Here is a 27,119-nt window from a genome sequence, read left to right as displayed (position 1 = left end):
AATATTTAAGCATTTCTTTCAAAACTTGAATTTTAGTTTTAGCAGCATTCTGCTTTAGTTTCATATCTTTCATATAATTAAGGTAGAAATCAAAACTATATCATATGAAATCAATTCATGTTGATAGAGATTTCATTTGTGATTTCTCAAAGTATAGGAATTATAAGAGGTATATTTTTTGTTGAGAAAATGTTATACAACTGATAAAAATTGCATGCAATGTTGTTTATGTACTTGATCTAAAACTTCCATTTTCTTTGCAGATAAATCACACGTGTCCTGTGTGTAGAGTCATAGTTAATTTAGAAAATTGAGCTGGTTGAAGATTTTTGAAGCGGAAAACTGATTGCAACATTCCCAAATTCTTAAGAGTGGAAGATATTTTTAAAATTTTGTGCTTATTTAAATAACATTGCTTAAAAACATAACATGTTTAAATAATGTCCTTTCATGACTAGAGTTTAACATTTCCATTACCTGAAACATTCTTATTTTAAAATATGTACAGTTTTCATTAACATAAAATGTTAATTTTGTGTCAGATTTTATAGATATATATTTTCTTTTAAATTCAGCTTTATTTTTCAGTATTGTGGCTGTCAAAAAATATATCTTTTAAAATTTAAATATTTTTTGAAAAATAAAGTTATCTACCAAAATTATTTTAGTTCCCCCCCCTTGAAAAATCTTACATTATTAGGTTAAATAAGAGTTTTAAGTTTAAAATATGCTAAATATATTGAAATATTGAAAAGGTTTAGCTATGCAAAATATTGATTGCTTTTGTGCATGAAATTCTATATGATATATAAATAATTACAGTATATTTGTTACTGTTGTTTAGGCTGAAGTTTGTTCTCTATGACATGTGTTAATGTCTTTAGACTATGCAATAGATGTGAATAAAATTATATGCAATGTAAGTTAATAATGAAAAATTAAAATTACATTTTGATATTCAGTGTGTATTAATTTTAAAATAATGTTGAAAATTCATGACAAATTATAGGTTAAGGAAGTATATGGCTATCTTATTTTTCTGACAGTAGAGCTCCGTCTATCCAAAATGCTTTTTCATTTTTCAAGGTCGTTTAAAAGTAACTTTTTAACATCTAACTATGAATTCATATTTTTAATTTTTTCATTGATTTCAAATAATGCTAGAAGGTAAAACAGTATAGTATATATTTTTAGAATCTATTACAATAATGTAGGTAACTGCATGTAGCGTGTTTATTGGTCTTCAATAAAAAAAAGAGTATATTGACATTCAATAACTGCTACACATTCATGTCTTTAAATCTAATAACATATCATTACATATTATTGTTGTTTAGGTACATGGTTTATCCATAACTATTTATTTTCTTCTAAAAACAGATATAGTGGGATGTTATTTTTATATTCAATATAAGTATAATTCTGTGCAAATTAAGCAACTAGAACTGTTAAATTCATAGTATCAACTGAGACTAACTGTTTACTGAACATTCTTGTTCTGTATATGTGATAACAAGCATTGGTATAAAATTCAGAAATTTGATTTCTGTTGCAAAATGAAGGTATTAACTTGTAGGTATTATGATTTCAGACACCTACAAAAAGTATCACAGGTTGAAGATTTCTCTAATGTTTTTTGAGCAGTAACTTCAAATTGCTGGAGCTGGTTTATAAGCAGTTATGTATGCAATCAGTCATGTCCCAAATTTTTTAGAAGTTATATTTGACAAACATGCATGCGTACACACATAAAAATTAACAAATATTTACTGTTTTCATGCATGTTTGTAATAGCAGATGTGCTTTGAGTTTCTCATGTTTCAAATAATTCATGAAGAAGTAACTAGTATAATTGAATATATCTGTTACGAAATTTCTTTCATAAATGACAAAAAAAAAAAAAAAAAAAAAAAAAAAAAAAAAAAAAAAGTTGTTCAGATGTTTATCATTAACTAGAAACTATGCCATTTACTGAGATACTGGATAGGGCTGCACTGTAAAGTTTTCTTTTCGTTTATTCACAACAAAAATGAATGTTTTGAGGGAATGGAATTGGATATTTTATCTGGATTACACTAAATCTGATATGAAAAGATTTCTGAAAATTGCAGTTTGAATTAGCAAAAGCAATATTTAAATTATTGTCCTATAAGTAAATTTATGTTACTTAACTACTTACTAGTATAATGGCCTGATAATTGGAAATACTGATACAGTCAGCAAGTAAAGCAAATAGTACAGGTGAAGCTGTAAATTATCTTGGCATAGCAGCAATGGAGAAGAGAATATAGAAAGGTTGCATTTAAAAAATTTTTTATTATTAAATAATAAGGGTTTAGGTCGACCTTGTTTCATATAAAATACAATCAGTTCTTATGTATACACTTGTGGACAATTGCTAAGGACAGATCACAAACAGCTATATAGCATACAAAAAAGTATGTGCAGTTTTACTCCAAATGAAATAAAATAATGCTAGGACAAAACAATAAAAATCATTTATTGTGCTCTGAAACCCAGAAGATTTTGAAAAATGTCAAGGAGCAAAATGGTCTTTTTGTGTTGAATCCGTGAAAGTAAAAATGCAATTACTGCCCGCAGGCATGATGTCACGAGATGTCAGTACAGGATATGGCCACCATGGAGGGCGATGCAAGATTCCACATGTCATGCCATACTTTTTGTACAGCATTGTCCAGCAGGTGATAGGGTAATTTTCCCATTCCTCTGTCATTGGATGGATCAGAGTGTCCTTGTTTATTGAGGGAGGACATTGTTGACCAGCAAAAGTCCTGCCCAAAGCACCCCAACCTTTTTTAGTGGGATTCAGATCTAGAGAATGTGCTGACCATACGAGACATTGAATATATTCGCTTTCTAGCCACTTCTATACAGTGACTGCTCGATGACATGCTGCATTGTCGTTCATGAAAACAAATTTATTACTGTCAGCATTGTGGAACATGTGAACATGAGTCAGTAGAACATCATTCATGTATCGTTGGCCAATTATAGTCCCAGTTGGAGGTGCATAGAGTGACGTACGGCTGTTGATCATGATCCCAGCCTATACCATTGACACTACAAGTAGGATATCAGTCCCTTTCCCTGTATGTTTGCTGGACTATATGCCGTACCACTCCCATGCCACATCAGTAGTCATCCACAATTAGACAAGAGACAGCCTACTTTCCAACTAGAATAGTACACAAGTTGAGTCATCTTCCATCCACCTGCGAGCTGACGACACAGTTGCAAATGGATGGAACAGTAACATTTGGACAATTAACAATAACATTAACAATGCACACAACAAACAATAAGGAATTTTGCATGAGGTGGGAGAAATGAGTAAAGTGAGGAAAGAGTATAAAATTTTATAGGAAAGTACTACGAAATAAGGATGTAGCTGTGCAAAAGATAAATCTGTTGAATGATGAGCTGCAGTGCAAGTTACACATATGAGAAGTCCTCACATGGATGAAAAAGCAACTGTTACTAGATATATTCATTGTGTGAGTTGGAGGGGGAGGGAGAGAAGACCAGTTAGCATCATATAATAGTAATTCTGATAGTTAGCCATGATTCTTTTCGAAAGTAAAATGCAGATTAATTTTTTTATGCAGTTTACTTTAAAGTTTGTGTTAAGCACTTTTATATGAACAAGTTTCTCATGGAAAAATTTCCTTTAAAATATAAAAGTGCTTTGGATTTTGAACACATTTCTTAAATGAATTATGCTTATAAGCCAAGGTACCACTGTAAATGAGAGAACATAAGCAAATATTTCCTTGTTCCTCACACAGGGATTTGGAAAAAAATTGTCATATGAACAAGAGCAGTTCAATCACAGTTCAGTGTAACAAAAGCTTTTAAAATATAATTTTAACAAAAATGAAATAACATGTTTAAACTTTTAAGAAGTGAATTATTTGATTTACAATGATTACTTCATATTACTATTTCAGCATTAAATATTTTGAAATACATAGCAATTGAAATGATGTAAATAACTTTCCTCTACTAAAAACAACAGAAGATTTTGTTAGAAGGTTCTGAATTTTATTATTTAAGTTAACAGGAATTTGACACCCATGTTTCTAGGCTGTGTTTCACAATTACCTTTTTAAAATCTGAATTTGACAGTATAATGCACGCACATTGTCTTTAGCAGTATTTGTGTATGGTCATAAAAATTTTTGATTTTGAACATATGTTGGCTTGATTTTAAGAGATTTTTTTAAATTGCAATATTGAAAACATTTTTTGTTTCAATGTAATTTTTTCTTTAAGTAGTGCATAAAAATCGCGAAAATCCTTTTACTGGAAAGTAACAAGCCTCATGTACCTAAAATTGTGATAGTCTGAAAGCACAATGTACTTCACTCATTTCTTAAACTGGGAAGAAAAATCAGAAAATAATTAATGCTGATTTTTTAAATGAACTGTATATTGAAATAAAATGGAAGATAGAAGTTTCTAACTGTGAACCAAATTTTTAATAGATACAAATTGCTAAGAAAACAGAAAAAAATTTGTACATTTTATGCAAGACCTATTTTGTTCTTTACTGAACTGCAATGATTCACAGTTTTTTCAAATGACTGTATTTTTTTTTAAGTGATTAATGCTTTATACGTAGCGTATTCGGAAACTAAGTACCGTTTCATTCTAGCGCCATCGCAGCGCTGTGGTAGGCGTCCCGCGCATGCGCACTAGTCTTTCTTGTTCACTGACTTTCAATTGTCGCCATTTTGGCTGCTCTATGTTGTGTTTTCAGTTTGCTGTGCACATTCAAAATGTTTAAGACAATTAGTTCTCATGCTGTATGTGAGATTCGTGCCGTGATTAAATTTTTGAACGCGAGGAATGTTAAACCGGCCGAAGTTTATCGTCAAGTGACAGTAGTTTACAGTGAATACGCGATAAGTGATGGAATGGTGGGTAAGAATGTTTAATGCAGGTCGAACAAATGTCCACGCCGAGGCTCGGGGTGGTCGGCCTTCAGTTGTCACCGATGATTTGGTAAGGAAAGTTGATGAAGCAATTCATGAGAACAGACGCTTCACAATGACAACTCTTTCAGAGGCATTTCCACAAATTTCACGTACTGTTTTGTTCGAAATTGTGTCTGACCGCTTGAATGATCGCAAACTGTGTTCCCGATGGGTTCCAAAAATGCTCACTGATGTTCACAAAACTAAGCGACTTGGTAGTGCCCTGACATTTCTCACGCAGTACAGTGATGAGGGAGAAAACTTTTAAAACCAAATTGATGCAAAAACGAAACATGAAATCGATGCGAAAACGATGACACGAAAAATGCTGTGGAGTCGTAGTTAGCGAAACTGGCGGGAAGTTTCTTTGACGATGGTATACAAAAACTAGTCGCCCGCTATGACAAGTGTTTGATCATTGGCGAAAACTATGTTGAAAAATAGTTTGTATTTTCATGTAAAAATAAAATAGGATTCAAAAAAAATTGTTTTACTATTTTTTTTTTTTTTTTCAAAACGGTACTTAGTTTCCGAATACGCCTCGTAAATAAGACTAATTTATATATAAAGAAGTCTTGATTTATTCCCAATAGATATCAATTTGGCTACACCCATTCTTTGTTTTACAATGAATATATCTTACTTTCAATACACATTTACTGCTCGATATGCGGATGAATTTTTGGCAACGAAAATTATCCAGTATAAAGTGAAGAAAGTTCGGCAGAAGAATATGTGAAATTTCACTGTTCTGGATAATATGCAAATGGGAGAAAAATAGAGCAATGGTTCCCAACCTTTTGACTAATGCATAGCATTTAAGCAAAAATCGAAAATCTTTAGTATCATCACTACATTTTACAATTTTTCAATTTCTCAACAGAAATATAAATACATTGCCATTTTCACAATCTATTGGCTATTTGTATCAAATATGCGCACATAAAAAATATTAGATTAAAAATTAATTACCATTTTAATTATCAAAATTTAAGTTATAATACTTTAATCCTAAAATTTATTGCAGCATTTGAGCCTATTTAAGAAAGAGGTCAATTTTTTTTTATGTCTGGTCTTGTTTCACTTAGATTTAACTGTAAATTTAGATCCCTTTTAACTTTGTTCTGCATTTATTTTCCAAATATAACATGGAAGAAAATCCTTTTTTCTTTTTTTGGAGGTTACAGCTTAGAAATTATAAGATCTAAAAAAATTTTTAGTCCAAAGGTGCTTTGTCTTTGAGGGACTATTGTTTTCGTTTTGTGATTATGTGTCAAATCACTCTGAATGTTTGTTTGTTCCACTTTTCAAACTGTTGCTACCAAATATTATCGCCCTGTACTATACTTGAAGAAATTAAATAATGAATGAATTAAATTAAATAATGAGTCTGCATAAGTGTTTGTATGTTTCTCCCATTGTGATAAAACAACGGTACCTAGAGCCATCCAATTTAGAATGATGTAATTCTACTACGAATATGGACATCTGGAAGCCCAAATTTGGAATTTGTTTTATTATCAATTTCATATTTTGTAAAACTTTAACGAATTTTTTATTAACCCCTTCCAGAACTCTACATTTTAAAGTTGGAATTTCAATTAAAAAAAAAAAAGGTAGGCAGTTTAATTAGGCCTAGAGGAGTACACAAGTAAAATTTTGTAAAGATAGCACTTATCATTTTAATTCTGTGTGTGTGCCCGCTTCGGAATTGAATAGAGCTTTGAAAAGAGTGCTGAAATGAGAATTACTGGGAAGCACGTAAAAGATTTTGCCTATGATTAAAAAACACTAGATTCTGAATACCATAATAGATTTAGCATTACACAGGGTGTGTCACGGGGAGATCTGCTACTCTACATTCCTCCTAAAAAGCTCATTTTTGGTTATATGATAAGTATGTGCTTATGAATGGAAAAAAATGTAACTTAGGTATATGATATTTACATTTCATATTTACACTTTAGCTATTTTTTACATCATGGTCCTTTTTGAAAAAAGTGACACCACCTTTGAAAAAGCACAATCCAATATTGCATATTTTGCACATATCCTGGGACCTGTATCAGATTCACTGTCTGAAAGCAATTCGTGTAGCACTTTCAGTTCTTTAGAAAAACTACTGGTGGTTTCAGCCCTCTCCGATCTGTTTGGAAAATAATTAAAAATACGAAAAGAAAAAAAAAACTGATATTATACATACAATTTGAAGTTCTAAACTATAAAATAAAAAATATAAATGTCTACAACTCAAACCTATTAAACGTAGCGCTAAGAAAACTTCTTTGAACCAAAGCAAAAAAGAGAACTGCTCTAGCGAAAAACCAAGCAACTAACTGATAAAATTATCCCTGACCTTCAGAAAATCACCTCAACAGTTTCTTAGTTGAAAATCAAACCTACCCTCAAAAAAAAAAAAAAAAAAAAAAAAAAAAAAAAGAATAAGAAAGAGAAAAGCAGGAAATTAAACACAGATGTGGACCCACCTTTCTATGTTAATGAGCTGCAGAGAAACAAAGATACAGCTGCCTTTCAGTGACCTAGACTCACAGTGAGCCCAGCCGTTTGATTTTAAGCAAGATTTTAAGGTAAAAATTTAAAACTGATATAGAATAAGGGGATTAGCCTACAGCCAAAAAAATAACATAGAAATTTCCTTTCAAACAATTCCTTTTATATCCTAAAAAAAAAAAAAAAAAAAAAAAAATCTGGAAGATTTCTTTGAAAAATGAGGGTCTTTAAAAACTAAACATGGCTAAAATATGTGGACTGGTTTGTGTTGAGCTGCCATCTACTTATAATAATAAATAAGGTTCATAGTAACCTATATTTAACCTTCAAATCCTTTTTCATTCAATTTTTCTGTGCATACAGAAGGAAATGTTTAGGTGGGCACACCGTGCCGCAAATGGTTAACAAACTAAAGGATTTCAAAGTGAGCAATGGCAACATTGTACAGAAAAAAAAAAAACATTTTTATCTCCAGCGTGTGAGACTGTGTATCGGAAATTCTAAAGGGATATGCTCAATTTAAAATTATTTTGTGATATTGCTTTTGAACTGAATTTTATGGTTTATGTTCAAAGAACATGATATTTAATAAATAAAGGTAACACACAAAGTGTTAAAAAATGTCCCTTTGGGCATAATTTAAAATCTGAAGTCTTTCAGATTAAAAGCATCTTTTAATACTAAAATAAAATCCGCTGTGAGAAAAATATAGTGGGCTCTGGAATAAGTTTTGTTTTGTTTTTATTTTGATGTTTACAATTATGTAAATTGCTAAGTAAACACATTTGGGTTCAGTCTTAAATTAGTTTATAATTAACGAGGTGTTTTTAAGAATGCCATATATACGAAATCTTTTAAAGGTTTTTTGTATTATGTAAGGGTTTTCCCCCCTCAATTTTTGCAGGATTTTGAATCTTATGAAGCAATTACATAATTTTGGATTTGCTATTAAAATTAACATTTGTGTACCAATCCACTTTCTGTAAGCAAAAACATTGCTGATCACTGTTGACAAATCCATCATAAACAGTCGCTTTTGTCTTTACATATTAACTAAAAGATGGAAAAAATGACCACCAGTAGTTTTCTATAGCCTCTCTCTTTTCCCTTTTTTTTTTTTTTTTTTTTTTTTTTTTTTTTTTTTTTTTTTAATTACGAAATTAAATATTGAAGAATCTTCATGGATGTACGTATATTTCTTGCATTGTGAAAAAAAAACAATGGTACCTAGAGCTATCAAATTTTAAATAACATAGTTCTTCACTCAAAAATGGGCGTTTGGAAACCCGAATTTTGAACTCCAAATTAGTTATCTATATCGTATTTTGTAAAATTTTAACGAATTTTTAATTAACACACCTAACAATGTGAAAGCAAACTTCCTTTACTTCGTACAAAAATTTCGTGTATCATGTTTCAACGAAAATATCCATTTTGACCGCTCTCGAATCCATATAAACTATGTTTTTGCATGACATCTCTCGGTAAGGACAGAATAAAGGACTCTTTTTTTCCAAAACGGATTGTAAAATGGATTCAGGAGAGATTTTTTTCATAACGTGTTGTATTTATGTACGTATGCATGTATCTCGCATAACTCAAGAAACGACTTGCCATAGAACGTTGAAATTTTCAATATGGGACTGTTATAATATATAACTTAGCATCTCCCTGTTTTGTTGCAATCGGTTGCACCAAACACATATATATACATAAACAATATAATGAAATTAAAAATAAATGTAACTCTTATTTAATTATGCATATTTAGCGAAAAAAAGAAGGATTTCAATGTGAAGTCAAAAGTTAAAACTGATTAACTATGCAGTTTATGCACCAACTCCAATAAATGTTAATATAGAATATAATTTAATAAAATTTCCCACCCTGATAACAGGCTTGGGTGAGCTCAGTATCTTTATTCTTTGTATTTTTTGCTTTAAGTGTTATGTTGTTCTCATGTTCCACTTAAGGGTTTTATGCTTTTAGTTAATCTGCGTGCATTAGTTGTAGAGTCATCAATAGTTTAAAAGTTTATAAGATATTTCTCCCACCTTCTTGGCATGCCTTCGTAGTGTGGAGGTCTGCGCCCTGGGTGCGTATTCCAGAGGTCCGCGGTTCGATTCCCAGCGAATGCGTTGCAAATTTTTCATCCTTCCTGCTTCCAAAATACCTAATGACTCTACAAGTGGCGCCCGAACTAAAAGGGTGTTGTATGATGATTCTCCACACCCAGGGTTTGGCGATTGGGTCCCCTGAAACCATAATCCCCCTTTAAAAGGGGGAGTATATAAGGTATTTCTTTTACCTTTTTGGCGTGCCTTCGTGGTGTTGTGGTCTGCACGCTGGGTACGTATTCCAGAGGTCCGCGGTTCGATTCCCGGCGAAGGCAGTGCAAATTTTTCATCTTTCCTTCTTTCAAAATACCTAATGACTCTACAAGTTTATGGCATTAGGCTTAATGAGGCTGCTATTTATTGATGATGACGAAGGTCCCAGCCGAGACCTTCATCATTATCGATCCCTTTTAAAATTTCAGTGACCTCCGGTGGTCTATACCGACCCCATTGAGAAACCCTGTTCTAGATATTGTGTTTCATTATAGAAGCTATAAAGCTAAATATTTGGTTTCCATTAGTCATTTTTCCGAGTCATCTGTACAACCAGGCTGACACTTCACGGTTTTTAATTTACTCACTATAGAGTCAAACAAACAAGTATAGAATTTCTTAAGCATAAATTAACTAACTTACGTGATTACTTTCTCATCTGAAATCTTACACGATTGTATAAAACTGAAAAAGAAAAATATTGTGTATCAATTTCTTGCTTAATTTTTCAAATGATGTTTGTTGCTGAATGGTACTTGTGGTTCGGATCTTTGTTCTGCTGTATCTATGATTTTATTTGCTTTCAGTTTACAGAACTATGATTACTATTGAAACTTATAATTGCTAGTTGATTAAGAAAATCGCAATCTAATTTCATTCTCTCCAAAAATTAGTGTACTTGCATGTTTTAAAGTGCAGATCGTAAACCGCAAATTATCGAATAAAGAAAAAAGCGTATATAATCGAAATGGCAACAATAGAAAATGTTCTGTTGACATTTTATTGAATGTAATTTGTTAAATTTTAAGATAGAACTTTAAACAAGTAATATTTTTATATTTGTTAAAGCTTAATACTGTGTTTAGGTTGCCTGAAATAGTATTTCATTTGAAGAGCCACGAGAAATGTTTTTGAAGAACCGGTACAAAATATTTGTTTAAGAAAACAAGTATTGCTGCTTGTTTAAGAAAATTGCTATCTAATTTCATTTTCTCTAAAGATTAGGGTACTTTTTCAGAAGGTTAGAATAAGTGCAATAAGCCTCCTCCGTACACTCCAAGCAATCAAAATGACGCGATTATATAGCGTACACTCCAAGCAATCAAAATGACGTCATGAAACATCACGATTATATAAGCGAGCTTTTGTTAACTTTGTTTGCATTCTAATCCATGTTGTCTACATGTTAGCTTCCATCGCTGAAAGTTTATAAGTCTCCCGTTCCAATTTTAATACTTAACATAAATTATTTTCTACTTTTTGTACCCAGAAAAATCACCAAAGATTGCAAATAATTGTTTCAAATTCTATAAAATCTAGGTATATGAAAATGGTAACTATACGACATGGTAAAGGACCAATGGAAATTTACGCAAATTATGCCTAAAGACTCTTTTCTGAGCCTCTGAATGTTGATATTTGCTCTCAGAGTCAGCGCAATTTTATTTAACGATATGTTTCGTAGTCTTATCCGAACACTATAGGGACGCAATTGTGACGTCACATTGTTGACTTTTCCTTGATTTCATTTTTATGACGTCATGCTTCTCCATCTATTCTACCCTCCTTTGTACTTACGGATTTTAAAGTGCAGACGATAAATCGCGAATTCACGAATAAAGAAAAAAATGTACATCATCGGAATGGCAACAGCAAAAGATGTTCTGTTGACATCTTATTGAATGTAACTTAATAAATTTTAATATAGAACTTTGTATTTTTAGAATTTAAAATGTGTTAAGGTTGCCTGAAATAGTATTTCATTTGAAGAGCCACCACAAACTTTTTTGAAGAACCACTACAAATAGCCGAAAGAAACAGCTTGGCATGGAAGAAATTCGCATCTTGGCAAGCGAATAAACAAAGTAAGATATGACTTCTTCTTTTCTGAATTGTTTTGTTGTAATAATAAAGAGGTTTAATATGAAAGAATAAAAAGCAAGTTTTGAAATTTGTTGTGGAAGAATTAAAGATAAATATCCTCCCTAATTTAAAGGTAAATGATCATAAAAGAACTTATTTTAAAAAGCTCGATTCGATTCTATCAGTACTAAGATACAGTGTCTCACAAAAGTGATGGGACACTTGTGCTTTACGAAAGGAAACTCTAGTAAAATAAATTAAAAAACATGTAAAAATTTTTTGTGGGTGTGTTTCATACTTAAATTTAGTAACAATTATTACATAACATACATTTTCTCAAAATATTAAAATAGTAATGTAATAAATATACAATTGTTTAGAACGGAGCAAAAAATGGCTCACATAAGTGATGGGACACTTTCTTTTCCATCAAATATTTATCCAAAAATTTTACTTCTTAAAATGTTTTAATATTTTGTTGGATTTCCTTTTACTTTTAAAACGTGATTTAATCTTCTTGGGATGGATTCGACTAATTTTTTTGTGATTTCTGGAGTGTTTTGAAGAAATGGTGTGTTTGAGAATTCTTGCCAAATATTCTCCATGGGATTTAAGTCTGAAGATTGGGGTGGTGTTTTTATTATTTCAGGACAGTTATACAGCAGCCAGAGTCTAACGTTCAAAGCAGTGTGCTTGGGGTCATTGTCCTGGTAGAATTTAAAATCGTTATGAAGGGTCAATTTTCGTGCTGAAGATTTCAAATTTTGATTTAAAATGTCAATATACTTGTCCTGATCCATTATACTGTCAATAAAAACAAGATTACCAACTCCAGCGGACGACATACACCCCCATACCATAACTCCTCCTCCACCATGTTTTACTGTTGGCACCAAGTTCTGTTTGCGAAATTCTTTCCTCAGTTTTCTCTACACCAAGATTCTACCGTCAGAACCAAATATATTAAATTTTACTCTCATCAGCAAATATAACTTCATTCCAGTAATCAGACTTCTTATTTATGTCGGATTTTGCGAAATCCAATCTGAGTTTTCTATTCTTTTCACTTATAAAGAATTTTTTCCTGGCTGCTCTACCGTGATATCCAGCAGATCGAATTACTCTTCTGATAGTCTCAGGATTAACAATTATTCCATATAATGCTTGTAAATCAGCAGCAACTTTAGGAGCACTCATTCTTGGATTTTTTTTAATAATTTGAACAATAATTAGCTTTATTCCATTGGATAGCTTTAATGGTCGGCCAGGTCTTCTTTTATCCTGAATCATATGATTCTTTTTATATCGTTTAATGATATTGAAAACTGTTGAATGACTCATATTAACTGTTTCAGCAGTTTCTCTAATAGATTTTTCACGTTCAATATGCAAATTAATAACTAATTTTCGAATTTCAGGTAAAGTTTCTTTTCGTTTAGCATTCATGGCTGCACAGAGCTAAAAAACACAAAAATTCCAAAACAAACTGGAGAGAAAGACAGCAGACGATTTTATAAATTATTGCTAATTGCTTTTGAGTAAAAATAAAAACCCCAAAAAATATTTTTATTGTAGTACGTAGTAGTATCTAATGGTGTCCCATCACTTATATGAGCCATTTTTTGCTCCGTTCTAAACAATTGTATTTTTATTAAATTATTATTTTAATATTTTGAGAAAATTTATGTTATGTAATAATTGTTACTAAATTTAAGTATGAAACACACCCACAAGAAATTTTTACATGTTTTTTAATTAATTTTATTACAGTTTCCTTTTGTAAAGCACAAGTGTCCCATCACTTTTGTGAGACACTGTAACTCATATAAAAGAAGGTAGTTTAAAATTCCATTCCACTTTTAAGGTAAACTGATACGAAAGAACGTATTGAAATAGATATGGATTTTTCTAAAACCATTTTAAGAATTACTTTAAAAAGAAAGTTACTTGTAGAAAAAGAAATGAATGAAAGTAGATCTGCACTGTTGCAACTGATATTTTGAATAAAAGGTATTCTTAAGCTATGTATCAAATTCACTAAGTTTAATACATTGAAGGCACATGGGGCAATCGATGATGACTGATGGGTGAAGAGAGGAAATTCAAGGTAACAGCAAATTATATTAATAATAAAATCATAGTTAAAAATATTGTTTAACTTCTTCGATTGATTAATAAATTGCTTCGAGATCAAACGTTTTTGTGGCAAATTTTTCTAATGGAAACTGACTCATATTAGCAGGAAAACCAGAAGCTTAGAACTTAGTGTTTACCTAGGACTAGCTCTTGAAATCAGAAATATCTTTTGGAATTTCTTGTTTATTTGAATACTGTAAAACGCAAGAGGGCATGTGCTTAACCTTCGAAGGCTGCGAGATTAGGCAATTATTTCTTCCTAAATACGCGCGACATCTGCCAGTCGAAAATTTATAACGCGATTTGTGTTCATTTACATCCACAGCGGTGCGTAACTGGAATGCAAGCTGAGCTCGTTGGTGACTATCAAAAGGTTAAGTAGATTGGTTTGTTTTATTTCATTATAGAAAAGCACACTAGAATTATAGCCTAAGAAGAGTGATGCCTTCGTGGGCGACTATTTAAGGAAAACTGGCTTGTATCTACGGTACACATGAGGAAAACCACGCAGCCAGGCGTTCGCCTGAAATCAAACCCAAATCAAATTATTAGTATTTAGCGACTTTATCGCTTGGCCGCTTGTGGGCACCTACAAATGGGGGGATATCTTCATGGAGAATATGATAAGGAAGACTGACTCGCATTTATGCAGAGCCTCCGCTAGGTGCAATTTCTGCGAGCCCTGAATTCTGTTGCCCGACGCCTCTTTAAATTCTAGAAGTTTTGCCTTCCCTGAATTTTGATTTTCAGTGCTTCTCCTAAATTGACAGAAATTTACCATTCTTAAATTTTGCTGCTCGGTATCTCTTTAAATTCTAAAAAAATTGCTGCCACTAAATTCTACCATTTGGTGCGATCGCACTGGTTTTTGAACCTGCATTTACGTTGCGTATGAGTGAAATCGCGAAAAGCCAATCGAAGTAGCCTGCTCGTGAATATTTTTATCGTGTTCTGATTTACCAGTGAGTGGGCAGAACCAGTGCAGGATTTACGTATAAGCTACACAAGCTATAGCTTAGCCCCCACCAAAATTAAAATATAGTATAACAGACTTATAAAGGGCCCCATATCTCAAATAGCTTAGGGTTTTATTAAGTATAAATCCGGCTCTGGTCAAGACAATCTAACAAGATTGAAAGAATAATTTTCTGAGGCAGATGGAGGCCACAAGTCATGTACAGAGTAACATGGCGGCATCTGGCATTTCAGCCGATTCCACACATGCTCTATAGGGAGCAAGTCTGGGGAGTAGGCCAGCCATGGAAAAGTTTGAACATGACGCAGGAAGTCTTGAGCAACTCGAGCTGTGTGCGGACGAGCATTATCTTGCTGTAAAATTGCCCCTGAAAGACGATTTAGGAAAGGTTCCTCGTGGGGTCGAAGAATGACATGAACATAATGCTGGCCCTTAAAGGTTCCTCCTACCACAATTAGAGAGGACCGGCTATTACAGAATATGATCCCCAGACACCTGCTGTGCGGGCAGTACCTCACGCGAAGGCATGGGTGGAATTGTACCGTTCACCGGGGTGCCTCGACACCCGTGCGCGGTTATCATCTGTCCCCAAAACGAACCGGGATTCATCATTAAACACCACGTTTTACCAGTCTGTAGCATTTCATGTTGCTCTGGCTTGGCACCACTGTAGACGGGGTTGCCAATATTTCGATGTTAAATGCAGTACATGAAAAGGCGCTTAGATTACAGATTCGTTTCCACAATGCGTCTGGAAATGGTTTGTGGAACAAATGGCACCTTTGCACCTAATTATATCGTAGAACGAGTCATTGTGGGATCCACAAACGCTTGCCACTCGATGCTTCGATCCTCTCACCTCTTTGTCTGCTTAGTCGCTCCAGATCTGGTTCTGCGCACCGTAGGTACTATTTTGTGTCCACTGTTCCCAACATGTTCTGACGGCACACTCCGAAGGAGGGACCTGGTGAGCAACACAGCGCGTCGACCAGCCTGCGGTTTCCCTGCCGATGATTAGGCTTCTCTCAAACTCTCTTAAATATGAGAAATGTCTGTCCTGAAGAACTGTCCAACAGGGCCCACATCCTGATTGCAGCGTGTGTGGTCATGCGCAAGGGCACCAAACTTGGATAATTTGCATATCGGATCTCATTGTACTTGCAGAGCTTCGCAATTGTACCTTTCATCCTTCTTCGTGCGCTATTTTCAATGTTCCTGAGTGTATAGTGAAGAACTGTCCAACATCCTGATTGTAGCGCCATTGCAGGGTGTGTGGTCATGCGCATTGGTACTAAACTTGGATCATTTGCATATCGGATCTCACTGTACTTGCAGAGTTTCGCGATTGCATCTTTCTTCCTTCATAGTGCACTATTTTCAATGTTCATGAGTTTGTAATGAAGAAATGAGAAACTATGAAAGCCGAAATTCATTGTAGTTGTAAAATACTAATCACAGAACGGAATTATGTCTTTTTTTTTGGGGGGGGGCGGTCATTATTTTACAATTTAGGTCTTCCTATAGTAGTTCTGCAAAACAATTAAACATATTTAATGTGTCATATTTTTATTTATCTATCTATATCTTACCATGATCCTCGGGGTATGGTTACATAGCATTAATAAGTTGATTATTATTTTTTTACTTGATTTCATGCATTTATAATCCCACCTCAGTACTTTTATTTGTTAATTTTATTACGCTAAACTGTTATGCGAAATAACTTCTGCACTTCCGACTCTCAACTTCTAAAAATTAATGCTGTTTAGAACTAGATGAAGCAGCTTATAAATTACATATCTGAATAATATTAACGCTGCATATATTTCACTAAAAAACTTTACTTTTAAAAGCATTTAACTACGGTATTTCCAGAAACTAAAGCAGTTACAAGATCTGTTAAAGGTAATTCACGAATATGGTTTATTTTATCACATACGAGTTCGAAAATTTCGTGTGCATAATTATAAGAATATTTTTACTTTGCCAGTTTTTGTTGCAGAGATGCAATAAACTTCAGTAAACTTAAAAAGTAGCAAGTAATTATATAAGATCTTGGCCGAGAAAAACTGTCAAACACGGATATTGACTCTAAAAAAATTAAATAAAGAATCAAATAATTCTTTTTTAATGTTGAAGATTTTGCTTTGATAAGTGAAATACTGAATTAAAACATTATGTCTTGAAAACCAGTGCAACAGTTTTCAGTATTAATTGCATTACAATTTATAATTTTCAAAGTTATTTATGTTGGCTGATCATCAAAACGAACTTTTTGACCTTTTTTTCATTTTAAAACCATGCATATATATTGATCATTCTCTTCCTCGATGTGAAGAACTGCAACTGAAGTTATTTGAAAGTTAAGGTACTATTATCTAAAACATTTACTGAATACAAAAATGTACTGGTGTAATTTGATTGCACTTTATATAGGGGCAGGTAACTACCCTCTTGCCTCAGGGGAAAAGAAGCCACGTGGTAAGAAAGGAGAAAAATTCCTTATATTCTTCCCCACTGAAAGGGTGGCTGGGAAGGAGGAAACTCAACCCTGAAATTCAGATAGTGATGCATGATTGCCCAATACATTTTTAGTTCCGTTGCCACTTGTAGAGTCACTGGCATTTATGAAATTCAGCAAACATGAAGCATCAACGATGCTGTCGTCGGGATTCTAATTCCAGATCTCCTGATTGCTGGCCAGATGTGCTTCAAATTACAGAACGAATGAGTGCTGTAAAGAGGGAGAAAATACCTTACATGCTGGATCTTTCTTTCTTTCCACCGACAGCGAGGCAGCCGGTCCACTGGGTAGTTAGCATATCGGCCAGGTAGCCTCGCTGACGGAAATAACTTGATCAACATAACACACTTATATATACATATTGTGCTCAAGACCAGTGCTAGGAGCAGTGCAAATAAATGCTGGACGAGACGATAGTGCAGTGATGGAAGAAGGGTGCATTGCGGGTGAGAAGAACAATTTCAGTTACATATTTACAGAGTTATGGATGGGTGGTTACAAAAGACATCCACAACGTGAACAGTAAATGAGTACAGTGCAATATATGAGAAATTAACAAAGTGATTGATAAACAGTAAAAGTAATATCTAAAATAGGGCTAAATACTAAATAGCAATACTAAAAATAATAAGAAGTAAAATACTAAAAAGCGAAATAATACATAAAATTAAAAAAAGGCAAAACAGTGAAAACAATACATAAAATAAGGCAAAATACACAATTCAAGGTTCATAAGTCATGGTTTACAGTTCAAGGAGGTAAGTATATACAGGGAATAAGAAAAGCCGAATAAGCTAACTTAAGATAAAATTAGTTCATTACAAGTACAGAGCATACAGGGGCTGTGCTGGTGACGAGGATGGCAGCTGAGAATTACTCCAGCCTATCTGAGATTTTGCGTGCAATAATATGCAATCGCATATGCGTTTCAATGCATTTCAATTTTTCGAAATAGCTTCGGCCCATGCACGGATGTGGTTTGCTACTGGTTGCCTAAGATGATATTTGGCGGTCTCTCTGCAAGCGAACAGGTAGTGGTCCGGATCTCCTACCATCCCGCGTTAGCAATGGTCGTTTTCGCGTCGTCTGAGGCGATGCAGGTAAGTCATGAAGGAACCATGTCCTGTTATAAACTGAGTGAAGTGAGACGAGCAACTTTTTAGAAGCCGGCAGACTGTTGGAAAAAAATCTGTGAACTCTTCTGCCGGTGGTCCCTGTCTCCCACAGATGTTGCCAACGTTTGAGTAATTCTCTCTCGAGCTCAGCTTTTAAGAACGAGCCCGGGAGGCTTAATGGCAAACCGCACATTGAGTTGATCAATGTTAACGAATTTCGCTTACTGCGCATGCTCAATGCTGTACCGCTGGCGTGGGAGAAAATACTGGCGACTAAACATAAGCAACCCTACACAAGCCTGTTCGTCATCTAGGTCTTATCGACTGCTTACAATTGCAACAGTCTATTTCATTTACTTAAAGTAATTTATTTGACCTTTAATTCAGTAATTTAAACTAGATTTAATGCTTAATTTGTTAAAGTATATATGAATGGAACGTATGGCAAATACTCAATTGTTTTTATTCCTCGGGAGTATAATTAGCTAATACAGCTTTTAATGTTTCCTGTTTTGTAATCCTTTTTAAAAGAAAATTTGGGTAATTTATAATCGACATTTACACTCCAAGTAATGAAGCAACTTACAACCTGACACGTTTTAAAACCTCGAACTGTTTACGCCCAAGACAACACAATATCAACCATATACCGTATTTATCTTCTTTTAAAATCGCGCCAAAATCGTAACTGCGCCAAATTCTCTTTTGGGCATGCGCAGTAAGCGAAATTCGTTTAACATTGGTCAACTCAATGTGCGGTTTGCCATTAGACGCCCGGGAGAGGCACGTCAAAAGTGTGTGAAAGTGGGGGTTAGTTGCTGCTCTTTTGGCTATTGCATCTGCAATGGGGAGAAGGGGATCCAGTCGTCAAATTCTGATAGTGACAAATTATCGTCCACCGCATTTTAGTTGTTCGCCACTATAGAGTCATTAGGTTAATTTCGGAGCAGGCAACATGAAAAATGTGCACCGGTGTTGTCGGCATTCGAACTCCTTGTTTTCCGATTTTCTAGCTGAATGTGCTTCTAGTTACATCACGAAGGCACGCGATAATGAAGCAGAAAAATTCCTTACAAAATTAAATGCAGTTTCACATCACTGAAAAGATTCAATTTTCAAAATAATAGTCTTTGTAGTTTTTTGTAGTGCACGACATTTCGTCGATGACTGCGTATTATTGCAACATGTTAGGGAAAAACATGGTAACATAAAGGAATTCTACTGCCGCAATAAAGAGTTTAGATGTGTAAAGGATTTGATGAACTTTATAAATGGCGACTAAACACTAGTGATAATTTTGTTTCGATTGTTTGTTTCCTTTGACTGTATTTTTGTTTTAATCTGTGCTTTAATCTTTTGTTTTAATCTTTTAAGTGTATTTTTATTTGTCTATGTTGGGTGTGCTACCTTAAAAATGAAGCCGATTTTTATCGGCCAGGAGCGCTATAGCACACTCGTATATTACATTACATTACACATCACTGCGAAGTTAATTTCTTTGCATTCAGTAATGTGCCTTTTTCTTTACGAAGTACAAATATTACGTTATTCAAAGTCTGATGGCTCTAGGTACCGTTGTTTTATCACAATGCGAGAAACATATATATATTTATGCAGATTCTTTATTATTTAATTTCTTTAAATATAACACAGGCCGATAATATTTGGTAGAAGCAATTTGAAAAGTGAACTGACATTTAAAGTTTTCGAAGCAGAATGCCAAAACAAAATTAATAGCCCTTCTGGGCTAAAAATTATTATGATGTTAGTTCATGATAAATTAATGTAATATGGAAATTTGCGCGCTCAACAGCTGTGCATTTATTTCACTGAATCGCTTGTGTACGAAATTTTCAACGAACGTTACCCCGGAAGGGTTTAATTTTGCCAGGCCATAAAATCCGCGAGCTGAAGAATAAGCATTTTTTCTGAGAATTTAAAAAATATTCACATCAGAGATATGAAAATACATATAGCGTTAACCAAAGGGGAAATTTGCTCAGAAAGACTACTAATTTCATTTTGGCATTTTGCGTTGATTAACTACAGGCGTTGTTTCACTTTTCAAATTGTTGCCACCAAATATATTTAAAGAAATTAAATAATGAAGAATTTGCATAAATATATGTATGTTTGTCGCATTGTGATAAAACAAAGGTACATAGAGCCATCCGATTTCGAATAACGTAATCCTTCTGTGAATATGGGCAACTGGAAGCCCAAATTTGAAATTTGGAATTTGTTTTATTATTGATTTCATATTTTGTAAAACTTTAACGAATTTTTAATTAACAAACTAAAGGATTTCAAAGCGAGCCATGGCAACACTGCACGCAAAAAAAAAAAAAAAAAAAAAAAAAAAGTTTTTATCTCTGGCGCGCGAGCCTGTGTATCGGAAATTCTAAAGATATGCTCATTTAAAAATTATTTTGCGAATTTGCTCTTGAACTGAATTTTATGGTTTAAGAGCGAAGAAAATGATAGTTAATAAATAACGGTAACACACAAAATGTTTAAAAAAAGGCCCCTTTGGATGTAATTTAAAACCTGAAACCTTTCAGATTTTTTTGTTTTTTTAGTTTTTAATTTGTCCTTCTAAACATATTCTTCAACCATTCTTTCACTCTGTATAACAGCGCGCCTAGTTTAAATTATCTTTATCTGTTCAGGTGTGATAACTTTACAGCTAATTATTATTTTATTTTGGAACAACTCTAGAATTTTTGTTTAGGGTTATGTAAGAGCTTGACTTTCGTATGTCAGCTTTTGCTAATTAGTGACATTTACGATAGCAAGCCCATCCGTCAATGTTAAAAAGAACTGAACCGTCGTTGCACTATTAGAGACAGCGTTGTTATTGCCATTCATCTTACTCAAGAAAATAAGTGACATGAGATATGTTGCTGGTCAAGGCGCGCGCGTGTTGAAAAGTTTGTCGCGAAATTAAGTACTTCGTGCAACTAGTGGAGATCATCGATCGGTCGATTCGTCTTGAAATATCTGCCTGTCACTCAATGTCCGAACATTTTACAATTTTTTAAGAATTATAAAACTTGTCATATATAAAAAAAAAAGGAGTTGCTGAGTGTTTGGAAAGTGTACTAGTTCTTTTGCACAACTCTAAGCAATTATTACACACAAACACACACACAGAACAAAAGCAAAACAACAACAACAATAAAAGATTTTATATAAAGTACATAATATACACGTTAGTAATTTTCATATTAATTATTACAAATGTTATAAAATTAGGACTTGGATATATTTTATAACCTAGCAGCTAAGCGGGCTGCCTTCGTTTGACTTTTAAATGTATCGGAAAAATGCCTAAAGGGAGCACAAAACATTAAATTTTAAATCTGCCCAGAATTTTACTCTGCAGAACAACTTTATAAAAAAAAATCAATAAAAATGTATTACATATAAAAAATTGTAATGAAGTAAGCAATATCCCTTAATACAAATATTAATTATCCTAATAAATAATTAATCAACTTCCCATTGCCTTCTCTCGAGAAACCTCCAGTATTCAAGAGAAACGTTAAATTTAAAAACTGCACAGAATTATCGCCCTCATTTCTCCAAGCGGCAACAGTGCTGATATCAGCAACAATGGCTGCGTGCCATTGTTGCTAATATAATGAGAGAGAATTATCGATTTGATGCGATTTTATCAAAAAAACATAAAGTAAAATTTTAAAAAAAATCATTCAAATTTTGAAAAAATCGCTTCGAGGTACACTGGCTCTTGTCTAGATGCACCCTATGTTCTAAATTTCGTAGCCCTGGGTCTATTAGTTTACGCGCAATACGAACGAAAGATACACTCAGGCAGACAGACTCTTCCTCTTATTATATGTAGAGATTAAGTATTTTTTAATTCACATCAGTTGGGACATTATTAAAGTAAAAAAATAAAGCTTACAATTGCTCCAAATTTCGTTTATTATTTTTACAGTTTGTTAACTTTGTTATGCAGTTACAGGCTGATTAAATATTAAAGATCTTACGTTTATTAAATTAAAGATCTTACGTTTTGCCGAAAGTCAGCAATCTGTAAACGGATTATAAAACAGACCGCGTGAAAGATAAATTACAGATGATACAGTCATAACGCATAATGATCTGAAGCTTTTAAAATATTCCACTAAGGACATTTCTAAAACTAAGATTATTCTTGCATAAATTAAGTATGATGGGAATTATGATTAATAACATATCAATCATAAAGTATTTGCATGTTGATACATGATGTGTTTCATACATCTTCAATGCACTTCAACTATTACCCATGCATAAAAAATCTGATGAATACACCCCATAACTTCCTTTGCACGGAATATTAAATTATACGCATTTCCCCCGCATTTCATTTGAAGTTTGTAAGGTCCCTCACTTGAAATTCTAAGTTAATGTTGGAAGTGAGGAACCTAGGAACTGATAAGCGAATAATCGCTAGAGTTCGAAGACAGGAAACAACAAGAGAGAAGGGTAAATAACCCTTTATTATTTCTATAAGATTTAACAAAACTCCGCCTGGGAGTGAACAAATAAAGTCCGCACTTTGGACTTGAACTTAAAAGACTAAGAATTAAACTAAAACTAAGATTAACTAACTAAGTATAGCCAAAGCTATCAAGGTTCAATGAGAGTTGGCCCCTTAACCTATTTTACTACGAAGCTTAGCAAGGGCCTGAGTACGGCCGAGCGTAAAACAGCTTTGAGGGAGAGAGAGAGCGGCCAGAAAGGCAGACGCGCGTAGTTCAGAAACTCTGTTTCTTTCTCTGTCTCAGTAAGTAACTTCGTGGTCTCATTAAATATTCAGCAAATTCCAAGTAGTAAGTTGAAGTTAAGAATTTGACAGGAAAGGAACTTAAAATTTAACTGTTAATAAAATTAACATAATCCTTACAAGTTATTTCCTCGAATCTCATTAGAAATATCTTTCTCATTTAATTAATTCAGTTCTCACTTCGCGACGTAAAACCTCAAAATATCTTTATTAAAAATTGAAAAATATAAAACACCAAATACAATTAAAACAATTTAAAAAAAAAACAAATTTTACAATTAAAATTGCAGTTTCTACCCCCAAACAATCAATTCGGCCAGAGGGCAAGAATGCAGATTTTTTCAGTGCACAATACCGAAAGTCCACTTTTGGTCCCACTCGGCAAAAAAACATTGAAGGTGCAGAAACTGACTTAATTCACTATTCTGCTAAGTTTCAAATGTAGACAAATCTGGCTGCTATGGTAAACAAATTAAGCCACTTAAATAACTTTTAAATTCTTGATAATTCTACAACTATTGCATGCACATTAACTAAAGGCGTAAAAAACCTTAACCGGAAGATTAGAACAACATAATTCAAGCATTTTTAAAGCAAAAGATGCACAATTTACCAACATATAAGAATAATAATACTGAGCTCACGTAGCAGAGTAACAGAGTGGGTATATATATATATACCTTTGGTGCGACTAGTTGCAACCGAAAAGGGAGGTGCTACATGTTATAGCAGTCCGATATACAAAATTTAAAAGTTCTGGGACTACTCTTTTATGAGTTATGAGAGACATATACATACATACATACGTACGTACAAGACGTCATGAAAAAAATCTATTCTGAATCCATTTTAAATCCTTTTACCAACCCGTCTTGGGAAAAAGAGTCCTTTGTTCTGTCCTTACGTATAGATGTCAAGCAAAAACATCGTTAAATTGCATTCGATAGCGATCAAAATGGATATTTTCGTTAAAATATGATACCCGAAAATATTTGCGATTATAATACAGCCTTTACTTCGTACAAGGAAGTAATAAAATTGGTAACACGCATTACTTAAAAGAATAATAATTTTAAACTTCTTTTAATACATGAATCGTTTATTTGTTTGTTACTGCATATTTACACAAAACTAACAAAATAGTTAAAGTCTACAACAATGTTATAATTCCGATTTAATAAAAGGAGAAATTTAAATCCATGTTAGTATATTTCAGGAAATTTTATCTGCATGTTTGTCACGCAGTCACCTGTCGAAAGATCATTTACAAAGCTTCCATGTAAGTAGGCAGTATGGGGGAATTAAGATATAGAAAGTTAGTGTTGTAAATTTCATTCCTGTTCCTAAAGAAGATTGAAAAATTCGACAGATTAAGAACATCAATGGATGTAATAAGAGAATTAGTGCCAATTTTTGCATTTATTATCTCGCGAAGCATACATAAAACATAAGATACAGCACTAATAAATCACGGAATGCGTAGTCTTATACATATAAACAAACTATTATTATTATTGTCATTGCGAAGAGACTTAAAAAGAATACTAGCAAAAAGAAACTCGAAGACTGAGGTATATGTCAGCGGCAGTCACAGAAACATAAAAAAGTAAAGCTATTTCAGTTTTGTTTGCAAGCGTGAAAGTTGTGAATATGTACGAACATAACTTTTAGTCAGCTTGAAAGAGTACCATTAAAACTGTATATTATTTTTTACGATATCAGAAAACTGCACAAAACTGTACAGTTTTCTATATCCATCCAAAAAACTGGCATCCGGTGCAATGTTATTTTGATTACCTGAAAGATGCAAGAATAGAAATCTTGTCTCAAAATTCTTTGAAACTGGGTAATGAAAACTGCGCGAATAAGGGAAACACTGAGCTAACTAATAAAAACTGGGATAACTTGTAACGTATCTTACGTTAACTAAGCAATTATTATGATTTCGATCTTTACTGTAATGTCTGCCTTTCGTATTCCTCACCAGAATGCAAATTAGTTGAGAGTTTTGAATCTTAGAAAGAAAGATCTTCTGGCAATCGCGTTTGCTGTTAGTTTTTCGCCAGCTCTATTTCAAAGTGATATTCCGGTTTTGGTATTCTCGTCAGCGGACGCTTTGAACTTGAGAGGTTATCACATCTAGTGACTGTCCCTGCTAGACGGGAGTTTTCTCAGAACCGAGATACTGGTAGCACTGGCTTAAACTGGAGGATACCTAGAAAAAAACAACTCCGCTGGAAGCGAAGGCCATCCTAGATGCGGAAACGATGTCCCGGCTACGCGGGTTATTCTGAAACTTCGCGGAAAATGTTTCGTCTGCAGCTCTGTCCCGAGTAGAGATCAACCAATCAGACGTAAGTTCTGCTTCTGAAGGATCACGTGACCCCAATCTGAGCGATAACCAATTGCTGCTTGGCGTTAAATTCTGTTTAGTAAGTAAAAATGGTAACCTAGCTACGTAGGTTTCGTGGAAATGTGCGGGTTTTGAGAAATGTCCCTTTCAACCTCCAGTCTCGCATAGCGGAAACATATGTGACAGGGACATTGCGTGCCAGTAAAATTACTGAGCCAGCTTTATTTCGTATGCTATTGAATGTGTAGTCTTAGACTATGTTACCTGCATTTGAATTTAATTCTCTGTTATTGCTAAATTTAATTTAACCATAAGTGGTGGTTTATCTGTAGCATAAGTCGTGGCTTCCTGTTCAGTTCAGACTAAATAAAGGTGTTATTTTAAATCTTCTTTGTTCCTTTTGAAGGCGTAGAGGTAATTCGCTATATTGTTTTAGGGTCTGGAGGACTTAATTTTAGTTCCCAGATACAACAGCGTCTTATAAACTTAAATATGAAAACCATTGCTTCTCTGACAGCAGTTTACCTTCGGTAGAACTGTGATTTCTGCCCGAGCAGAGCTAAGTAACACAGTAGCATGTAAATTATACATTACGATAAGCATTTTCAGTAAAGGAAGTGGAGGAAAAAGTATTCTTAAAATGAAAAATTTTTGTTAGCCTTTTCTTATATCGTGGCTTTTACTGATGACGCATTGCCAACGGAAACGCCTAAAAGCCGACTCTTTATAATACAGTGCTTAACTTACGGGTTATCATATATAGTGCGCAACACTATAAGAAACGTTTCCTAGAATTGCGTTTGCCCTAGAGCCCACCAGCGACCGAGCGGTAAAGTCGCTGAACACTGGTAGTTCGGTCCGAGGTTCAAATCCCGCAAACGGACTGGCTTCATGGGCGTTTTCGTGGTTTTCCCCATGTGTAATGTGTATACGAGCCAGTTTCCCTTACAAAGTCCTCCACGAAGGCATCCCTTCCCTTAGGCAGATAGCTCTCGAAGCTTTGCCATAATCACACACACACACGTTTGTCCCAGCACTAGTTTAAACGGAAGGTACAGGAAAATGTCTTATTTGCCGATGCCAATATTTAAGGTTTTGATACGGTTCTTGTAATTCACCTGAAGACTCACAACATGGTACAACGCACTAATGCTGAACTTGGGATAAGCAATTCAATTACGGGTATGGCTTTCTCTAATGGTAGAGCGGCAACTTGTCTGTATGCTGAAGGATTTCCAGACGACAGTTCGTTTGCACATAGCGTTCTGTGTCTAAGTGGTTCGGCTGCAAGTTAAATTATAGAAATAATGCTGTGGAAAAGTACATAATAAGTAGGTAATTTTTTTTAACATAATAAGTAGGTAATTTTTAACATACATATAATGGATTTCTCATAATGTTATAGGCTTAGATTTCTGTCACTAAAATTTCTTTAAAATTCATTTCCTTTCCCAAATAATTACCGTTAACTATGGGTGACCTCTTCAGTTCAATAAATGGTGATATTTACATGCAGGAT

General features: G+C 33.8%; 2 protein-coding genes across 3 annotated transcripts in view; both read left to right on the top strand.

Moving 5' to 3' along the window:
- LOC118201014 (uncharacterized) overlaps window positions 1-7,453 on the top strand; it is a 68,742-nt gene extending 61,289 nt beyond the window's left edge. For both annotated transcript variants that reach the window (XM_035373027.2, XM_035373025.2), the window contains one exon: window positions 264-7,453. In XM_035373027.2, coding sequence (XP_035228918.2) covers window positions 264-314 — 51 coding nt within the window. In that variant the 3' untranslated portion in view covers window positions 315-7,453. The remainder of the gene's footprint in view (window positions 1-263) is intronic.
- A 4,088-nt stretch (window positions 7,454-11,541) lies between these two features.
- Window positions 11,542-27,119, top strand: part of LOC118195736 (soluble guanylate cyclase 88E-like) — a 323,641-nt gene continuing 308,063 nt past the window's right edge. The window contains exon 1 of the mRNA XM_085812164.1: window positions 11,542-11,703. The gene's annotated coding sequence lies outside the window, so the exon portion shown is untranslated. The remainder of the gene's footprint in view (window positions 11,704-27,119) is intronic.

The sequence above is a fragment of the Stegodyphus dumicola genome, chromosome 2 (genome assembly GCF_044657685.1).
Source record: "Stegodyphus dumicola isolate Sdum_Otavi_A_Nest chromosome 2, ASM4465768v1".
Classification (NCBI taxonomy): domain Eukaryota; kingdom Metazoa; phylum Arthropoda; class Arachnida; order Araneae; family Eresidae; genus Stegodyphus; species Stegodyphus dumicola.
The sequence above is the reverse complement of the archived record's forward strand: the minus strand, read 5'-3'. Positions and strand labels throughout refer to the sequence as shown.